We start from the raw sequence: 10,184 nt of genomic DNA on the forward strand, positions 1-10,184 counted from the left end.
CCTTCTTTTATTTAGTGATGTGGTAGCACAAAAAGGGAAAAAGTTGCTATTTTGTATATTGATAGATGTTCTTGAGATTATAATAATAGTATTATTACAAAAATAAGAAAGATGAAAAAACTTAAGGAAAGAGGAGAGAAGATGCTCTCAAACTAGAACACAAAAATAAAAAGTGAAAACAAGTTCTAATATATGTCATGTTATTATTGGTTTGATTTTATTTTTGTTAAAAATTTAATTACAGCATAAAATTATATTCATTTTTAGTTAGACCATCTCCAATGATGTTTCATTTTGAAACAAAATTTTGTTCCAATGGTGTTTTATTTCTTACTTCAAAATGAAGCAATACACGATATTGCTTCAAATCTGAATCTATACTGTTCACAGCTTTATTTTCGAAACTGAACTTTATAAATTGGTCCTTAAATTTTATCTGTTCTTATTTTTGATGAGTTGAATTTTTTAATTAATAATATAATTAATTAATAATAATATTTATTATTATAGTTATAATATTAAATGTTATAAAACATATATTAAATGAAAGATAAAATTATATAATTAATTAATATAAAAGTAAAATACATGACTGATAACACCAGAGTAAACATAAAATACTTAATACAACATAAACGTTATACATATTATATAAATCACTTTATGGTCCATTAATATCATTAAAATACTGACCCAAGAAGTTGATGTTTGAAGAGAATGTTGAGCTTTTTTTCTTTACTCCCGTCCAATAAAATTCGATTTTGTTCGGACGGAATGTATGCGCGAACTTTAGGATCTTGTATGGAATTTACATCACAAAATAAAATTTTATTTTCTTATTTATGTTTTCCAAAACTTAATTTCTACTTTGAATCTCCAAATATTTTCATCTTTGTGTGCTTGTCTTCTTTAACTACTCCAATATTTATTTATTTCTTTTTTATAAGGTGCTAATAACAAGTGATGTTTGATCATCATTTTCTATTTCATTGGGGATTTTTTTTACTCCCATTGGTCTTTTAGATGATGATCTACTTTGAAGCTATTTAACGATCATTTGTGGGAAATATATATATATGGTGCTTCTTTATAAAATATAATATTGTTTTTCTTTATTTATGTTATGTTTAATAATTTTATTATATGATAAAGATGAATTTATAAAAATTATGTTGGATTATTTTTAAAACAAAATAGTTGAAAAAAATTAGTAAACATAAAAAAGTATAAGATATTATTAACAATTAATGACAAAACAGACATAAATATACTTAGAATATTTTTTTACAAGAAAGAATTGAAGTAAACCATTGGAGAAGATGTTGTTTCATTTTTTGCTTCATTTCAAAAAAGTGAACTTTAAACCTAAAAATGAAGCAAATCAGTGGAGATGCCCTTGTAGAACAGTTTGTTATAACTTTTATCAAAACTGGTTTGTTTGATGGATCATATATCGCAGGTGTCAATCGATCAAAAATTATACTAAAATAATATTTTGCACATTATATATAAGTAGTTATTTTAAACAAAAAATATCTAATAAATAATAAATTTTATATATTATATTAAAATATAATAAATAATTAATACATAACAAGCAAGTTATATATAATAAAATATTATAAGATTCAGTTTTTAAAGGTTATTATTAGTTATTTTGATATCATAGTTTACGTTGTGTTAAAATATAATAATATACTAGAACATGATCCGCGTAACAACACTGATTTATTTGAAATTAATTAAATAAATCTTATAAATTAATTGAGTATTCTTTAGTGTAAAAGAGATTTTGATTGTATAATTTTTATTCTATGTATCTTAACTAATATTATTATATTTGTTTTGTAATTTATCTTGCTAATAATTATGTTCATATTATTATCAGTTTAAATATGTTGTTAATAATTAGTCTTAAGCATTTATCTTCAGATAATATATATTTAAACAAATTCATAATAATTATTGTTATATAATTACTGTGTATATATATTATGTAATCGTTATTATTGAATTATTATGTTACTTAAATAAGTATAATAACTTTTACTATATTGTAGATTAGTGCATACAAAAATAACTGATGTTGTTAACATATAGGAATGTGAATACATTTTTTTGTTCATATATATTATATTAGTTTTTTTTTGAACTGTATATATTATATTAGTTACACTTCATATAAATACTCTTCTGCTCTATATATTTCAATTATAACGTAAATTAATATTTTAATTGATTAAATTGTATGTAAGTTTTATATCTCTATAACTTTATTTTAATATATAATTTTATGAAATCATTTTAGTTGTTTGAAAAGATTGTCCCAACACTGAAAAAAAGAAAAGATTATCCCAAACAAAAAGTATTATATAAATAGAAAGCTGGCCCAAAGAATTTTGATAATTATCAATTTCTAAATTGAAGCCCGTCATCTAACAAAATTTTCACTGGAACAACGAATAAAAGTTTATATAATCTATTTGTGTTCTATTTTGGTTTATGTTGGACCCGGGTGACCAAGCGAATTATTATTCAATCATATAAGCTATTTTAATATAATTTTAAAGCCCAAAAATATCTTTTAGAAAATATAATTTACGAAATCAATATTTTAGACATTTATTTAGTTTATTTGAATTTTATACATATAATTATATTATTTTTATTTATTAAATATGAAATTGTATAAGATATTATTAATTTAGTTATTAGTTATTTCAAATCTTTCATCATGATTTTTTAAGAAAATCTCTGTGATTTATTTGATTAACTGTATAATATATTTTGATTAAATTTTAATTATAAATTTATTTGTTGTCAATTATTTAATTTTATTTATATACAGTATTCAATTTTACTAGAATGTTTATTTTTATTTAAATTAATGGAATCTTGTATATATGAAAATATAAAAAATATTCACTAATTTAATTTATTTGATATTGATTGAAATTATTTTTAGTATCTAAACCTAGAAAATTAGTTAGAATTATTTTTTATATTTTCATAATTTATTTGAATGTTTTAGTTATTTATTTTATTTATCAAATAATTTGATAGAAAATTGATAAAAAGATTTATAAGATGAGACTAATGTTTTATATTGTTTGGACACAAGATTAATTATTTTATTGTATGGAAACCTAGATTATCAAATTCAAAGGTTAGTGTATTCAGAAATTGTATAAAAATTAAAAGTGGTACATACTAAATTTATATTTTTAATATTGATAAGAAAATCAAAAGTATATATTTTCATCAGTCTGAACAAGAAATCACTATAAAATCCAAAAAAGACATAAGACCATACTGAAAATAAATTACTTCAAATAAAACAAACAATTTAAAAAAAAATTACATTCCCAATCAAACCATAAAATAGACCATTTCCAACAATCTCAACGGTTTCAAATAACCATCTAAAAACGATTCAGAGGTAATCCCTTCAATCTAAAATCAAATGTCAAACAGAACAATTAGTGAAGATAAAATTACTTTCTGTCCAAAACGTAAACAAATCACTAGTAAATCTAAATAATCTCACAAAGTTTAATTTAGATGCAAACCCCATGCACAGACAAACAACAGAAAAATTAAGCCTTTAGCCAAACAAAAAAAACAACAGAAAAATATTGGGAAATCGGCCAAAAAAACACTGATCTTTATAGGAATTGCCAAAACAAACCTGTACTCGAGCCTGACCAAAAAAACACCAAACTTTTGTTGACTTTTTACATTTATTAAAACACATACCATTGACTTGCCATATTAACACACCGTTAACTGAGAGTTAAGACAGTGTTAACTCACCGTTAATTACTACCGTTTATTGAAACGACATCGTTTCAAAAATGTTGTTAGGTGGGTTTCGAACTCGTGCACTCGGGGTCATTATAGGGGCTTTTGCCACTAGGCTAGTGGACTTTTCAATATAATACCATACATATTTATTTTTATTGATCTAACGATGTGGTTTAGTTTAGTTTAATTAAAATTGTTGTTAGGTGGTTTCGAACTCGTGCACTCGTGGTCATTATAGGGGGCTTTTGTCACTGGGCTAGTGCACTTTTCGAAAGAGTACCATAACTATTTGGTTTTATTGATACAACCCGGATGTTTGATCTAAATCAATCTATCTATCGTAACCCTAATTTCTCCAGTCACTTCTCCGAAATCCTCCGGTGCGATGGAGAAGGAGATGGAGATGGAGGACGACTTGGAGTTTGAAATAGCTGAGGTTCTATCCGGACTCAAGCAACATTATCCTCACCGCTCTAAGATACAAGACGATTTGGAGAATCCCCATAGATCATCGGAGGTTAAAGGTATGTTCACTTCGTTTTTTTTTTTGTTCTCATCCAATCTCAGACGCAATATATATTCATTGCTGCTTGATTTTGCAGGTGCTATTGATTCTTCCCAAGGTTGTAATGCGAGTATCCAAGCTCAGCACTCAGCCAACACTAATAAGTCCACCAACGGAACGTCGTCTCCAGTCCCTCATATTTGGAGGGATGAGGAATTTCGATTGGGAGATCGACGCAACCAAAAAGCTCGGCAAAGAATGGTGGAGATGGGAGATCGACGAGATTGTTGAAGAAGGGTGGAGACGGTGGTGATGGGAGATTTGACGAGATCGTCGAAGAAGGGTGGAGACGGCGTCATTTTTTTTGTTTCATTTAACTCGTATTCGAAGAGAATATAAACAACCATGTTCGTAAATCTATTGCAAAGTCCACTAGCTCAGTGGCAAACACCCTTCCCATTATACTCGAGTGCACGAGTTCGAGCCCATGTAAAACCCATTTTTTTTAATTACGGAGCTATTAGAAAACGACGTCGTTTCGCTCATTTCTCTTTAATCACCCAAAGACATGAAACGACGTCGTATAGTTTAACACCAAGATTTAACGTCGTATAAATTTTCTGTTAACTCGGTTAACGGTGTGTTAATTTGGTAAGTCAATGGTAAGTTTTATAACAAACTTAAAAAGTCAATGAAAGTTCGGTGTTTTTTTGGCCAGTCCATATGTCCAGGTTTGTTTTGGCAATTCCTGCAAAGTTCAGTGTTTGTTTGGCCGATTTCCCGAAAAATATTTGGTTTTGTCAAAATTTAAATGCATTACAATGTAACATGTTTACTTCTTCACAAAATACATAGGGATTGATTGTGGTGTTGTAGCTTTAGTTATTTCTTCTTAAAGAAAATGGGATGTGAGTTTTTTTTTGGGGAATTTTCAAAAATATCATTTTCAAGGTACCATTATTCATCTTTACCACCACTAAAGACACATTTTCAAAAATATCTTATTTATTAAAATGGTAAAAACTCTTATATCTTTGTATTTATATGCTTTTCAAAATTCTAATCCCAAATTCTAAATACTAAACCTTCAATTCTAAACTCTAAACCCAAAATCTTCAACTCTAAACCCTAAACCCTAAACTATATACCCTAAATTCAATATCTTAAACCCTAAACCCTAAAGTCTAAACTATAAACCCTAAATCCTCAACTCTAAACCCTAAATCCTCAACTCTAAACCCTAAACTATATACCTTAAACCCTAAAACATTAAATCTAAACCCTAAATCCTAAACCTTCAATTCTAAACCCTTCATTAAAAGTAGTGGTAAAAGTGGTTAGTGTAAATATGAAAAGTGGTACTATGAAAATGGTATTTTTGGCAATTTCTCTTTTTTTTTGCTATGGATTTAATATTTTGCTGTGTAATTATTTTCAAAATACTAAATAAAGCTTTAAAATTTAATTTTGAGAACTAAAATATTTATTTGTTTCACTTTTGACATTAAATTTATATTTTAAAGTTAAAGTATAATTGTTTTATTAAAAAACTGTCTAAATCATATAGCCGTTCCCAATCAAACCAATTACCGTTACACATGTCTCTTTTGTTCTTTCCCCCAAAATTTAACATTACGCGAAAATTATTTGTATAAATTGTGACCTGTAGTGTAAGACTATATAATATTATAAATACAGCCGAGAAGTAAGACCAAAACAATACAATATGTATTTATCTTTGAGAAGAATAGGTTAATTAGTTGTCTGTAAATTACAACCACAAAGAGGATCAAATGAATCATCTCGTTTTAGCAAAACTGTGAAGTAAAAATGAAAGGAAAACCCAAATTAGTATCGACAATAATGTAAAAAATGTTCCGTTAACCACCTAAGACCTAACATCTTTTCTCTGTTTGGTATGATTTATATCTAAATGCTACCACCTAACATCTGTAACTTTACAAAATAAAAAATAAAAAATGATTGTACAAGGATGTCTCATGCTGGAAGACATGTAATTGATCTATATAGAGAAGTTTCAAGTGCAGATGAGAAATATCCGATATAGTACGATTTGAAACTTACCTCCCAAAAGGATTACATCGGATCCATCCTGAGTCGTCATTCCACCAGATTGCCAACCAAAGCAGTACATGTCTTCCTGTTCGAGAGAGAGAACAAAAGCTCAATTTGTGGATGAGAGAGACAAAAATTCTTACACATGTAAAAACATGAAGTTTCTATTGGGATATAAACACATAAAAGTGGGTTATACGAAAAATAATCTAATAGAACTGAAATTCATGAAAATATATAATGCATAAACGCTAAACACAAATACACAACTAAGGAAACGAGGAAAATCGCTAGGATCACATCAAAGTGGGTTATATGAAAAATAGTCTAATAGAACTGAAATTCATGAGAAAATATATAATGCATAAACACTAAACACAAATACACAACTAAGGAAACAAGGAAAATCACTATTAGTTAAATAAAGAAAATACATGTTCATATTTTTTTTTATTTTTTTCAGCAACATAAACATACTCATATTTCCAGCTAATTAGTTAAATACTATATCCAAGTAAGCTATTTGTATTTCTTATTTTCTAATACAAATCTAAATTTAAACTATACATCAAAGGGGCAAATGTTTGATAATATGAAGCTTTACTTTTCAAAATTCAAAAATTATCCACTTCAACAAGAGAGTTTACATGAACAACCAACTTCGACATTAGAACTTTATGATTGTAAATAACCTTTTACACGATGTCTAAAAGCCTCTTCCAACGTTATACAATTTTTCTAATCCCTAAATTTTCATACTGATTTTATCTTTAGAAAACATAACTACATTGGTGTTCGTTTAAAAAAGGGAAAATTATTTTTTTAGGAAAAAATGATAACTATGTTCTATTAAGATAATCATTGCACAAAAATTACATAAAAGAAATATATTATTACAGGCTTCTTCTTCTTCTCCTGCGAGACCTGATTCGTCTTCCGCCGCCGTCTAAAAGATTCAGTGGTAGATCTAAAATTGAAGGTAAAAGTTTTTGAATAGAGAATCCAGAAAAAATAATAAGTGCGGGAGGAGAGGGATGAGGGTGAAGAGAAACAGAGGAGACAGATGTGGGATTAATGGCTGGGGATTGAAGAGAAGAAGAGAGTGTGGCGAGAGGAGGAGGCGTAGAGAAAAAAAACGTGAGTTTTTTTTTCCTAATTGCTGACAGAAAGAAGGGTATAATAGGAATCTCATGTTCTCTTTTGTCTTGGAAACATAAACAAAGTGTCTCAATAGCAAAATATGACTTATTGTGATATTGTAAAGAAGAAAAGTGACATATGGTGTAATTAGTTCTTGAAAGAAAATATGCCTAACCACAGAGGAAAGCCAATTTTCTATGAAGACATCCGATAAGACTGAAGCAAGGTTAGCATAAAATATAACACTCTATTCACATACAAAGGATAGATACAAAAAAGCTAACCAAACAGAAGCAAGTAGAATATGTATGTATTATTTTTTGGATTGTACATGGCCAACCAATCATTATGCTTGAAAAATTATATATTCAAACCATTTCTTGCCAAATACTATGTATATAACACATGTCACCAATTTTAAAAGTCTTTAGATAAAAGGAAATTCTTAGAAGAAATTCACAATTCTCTTTATAAACATTTCAGTCACTATTAAACATTCAACAAATCAACTATATCATTCCATCAACTATAGATAATTCTTTTATAAATTACTTCTTTAGGTGCGACACTGAATGCCGGGTCAGCTTTAGTCTAGTGGCTAAGTTGTATCCAAGGCACCGGGGTCACCTTCAGGGGTTCCTGGGTGTGAGATTTCCCCAAGTGGCAAGAAAAAAAAAAAAAAAAAAAAAAGAAAAAAAAAAAAGGTGCGACACTGAATTTCATGAAACATCTATAATAAAGAGTTAAACTTATAATTTAGGATTTAAGGTTTATGTTTTAGGTAGAGAATAATTTGATTTAGGTTATTCAATAGTTATATATTCTGCTAAATTTATCATGATAAATCATTCGGTTTTGGCTAAATTTTTTTATAAACAATTTAAAATATGTATTAAAAAAAATTACTGGATAACTTTTTATAAGATACAATCCGCGCATAGCGTGGAAAAAATATTTAGTAAATCTAAATAATCTCACAAAGTTTAAAACCCCATGCACAACAAACAACAGAAAAGATTAGGCTTTTAGTCAAACAAAAAAAACTACAGAAAAATATTTTGTTTTGTCAAAATTTGACTGTATTACAATATAACATTTTTACTTATTCAAAAAATACATAAGGATTGATTGGTTGGTGTTGTAGTTTTAGTTTTTTTTTATTAAAGAAAATGGGATGTGAGTTTTTTTGATATGGATTTAATATTTTGCTGTTTAATTATTTTCAAAATACTAATTAAAGCTTTAAAATTTAATTTTGAGAACTAATATATTATTTTATTTTTAAATTTTGACACTAAATTTATATTTTAAAGTTCAAGTATAATTTTTTATAAAATAACTGTCTAAAGCTTACCGCCATTCCCAATCAACCCAATTACCGTTACACATGTCTCTTTTGTTTGTTTCCCCAAAATATAACATTACGCAAAAATTATTTGTAAAACTTGCGGACATAATCATTTTATTTATATTTATTAATATATGTATTATGATTTAAATACCATGATAACTTATTTTTTATATGCTTAATCATTTTAGTTTTTTCGATTTTTATTACGGTCTACGTCTTTTCAACACAAAAATGCTATGAGACCATGAGAGCATAATTACATATGAAAAATATTTCACACAATAAAGTAAAGTAAGTATGTGAACTTTTGGCCTCTCTTAATCTACTTTGTATTTTTGAACCAGAAACATGTATTAAATTACCAAAAATACTAAAACACATAAAATGAGAACAAAATAAATAAAACTAAAGTTAAATGATAATTTAGAAGAATCTTTTTATAAAAAACGAACTGAGATAATGAGAATATTTCATTGGTTTAATTCATCAGTATATACATCCACTTATCTTTATATTTCATAAGTTTACTTTTAACAAAAGAAAAATAGATAAGGATAGTTTTACTGTTCAAGTTAATTTAGGGCTAATCATATAATGATAAATTTAATTATTCATTAAAAATATATCAACTTTAGCCATTTTAGAAATTAAACCATTAAACACATGTTCATAACATGTTCATAAACTTAATATCAAAGCGTATTTTTTATAGATTAAACAGTAATAAAACATACACATGAAATAATTACCTAAATAATTCATAATACCTAATTCATATTCCAAACTTCATTCAATTAAACCGATTTTCATATGAGAAGAAAAATATAGAACTCCAACTAAAAAAAAATATCAAAGTACTTAAATACAGATGTCAAAAGCCATAATCAAATTAACTTGGATGAATGAGAAAAATGAAACTATCGAGTGTGAAACATCTTACATCATATGAAAGTAAGAATGGTCCTAACTTGTTTAAAATAATTACGATTGTAATTCCAATTAAAAAAGTTTGAAATATTTATATTATTTAAATTAATAAATTAATGATTTAAGTTAAAAACTAATAAGAATCTTGTTAAAGTTAAAATAATTATAATCATAATTACAATTAGAAGTTTGGAGATTAAAATTATTAAAATTAATAAATTAACTAGAAAGTTCGAAATATTTATATTATCTAAATGAATAAATTGATGATTTAATCTAAAAACTAATAAGAATATGACAAATAAACAGGATTAGCTAAAATCATGGAGAATGTGATAAATCAACAAAATTACTTCATAAATAATAATATAGATTGTGATC

General features: G+C 26.6%; 1 protein-coding gene across 1 annotated transcript; it reads left to right on the forward strand.

Annotated features, from left to right (window-relative positions):
- The first annotated feature begins 3,465 nt into the window (after positions 1–3,465).
- LOC130498689 (uncharacterized) lies at positions 3,466–4,771 on the forward strand. Its single transcript, XM_056992245.1, has 2 exons — positions 3,466–4,328; positions 4,407–4,771. The coding sequence occupies exons 1-2, from the start codon at positions 4,190–4,192 to the stop codon at positions 4,598–4,600; spliced, it is 333 nt and encodes a 110-aa protein (XP_056848225.1). The 5' UTR covers positions 3,466–4,189; the 3' UTR covers positions 4,601–4,771.
- The last annotated feature ends 5,413 nt before the right edge of the window (positions 4,772–10,184 follow it).

The sequence above is a fragment of the Raphanus sativus genome, chromosome 8 (assembly GCF_000801105.2).
Source record: "Raphanus sativus cultivar WK10039 chromosome 8, ASM80110v3, whole genome shotgun sequence".
Lineage (NCBI taxonomy): Eukaryota > Viridiplantae > Streptophyta > Magnoliopsida > Brassicales > Brassicaceae > Raphanus > Raphanus sativus.

Excerpts from the sequence above, each read along its gene's own strand:
- LOC130498689 (XM_056992245.1), top strand. The coding sequence starts at position 4,190 with ATGGAGAAGGAGATGGAGATGGAGGACGACTTGGAGTTTGAAATAGCT. Across the intron at positions 4,329-4,406 it reads TAGATCATCGGAGGTTAAAG|GTGCTATTGATTCTTCCCAA; the intron begins GTATGTTCACTT and ends TTGATTTTGCAG.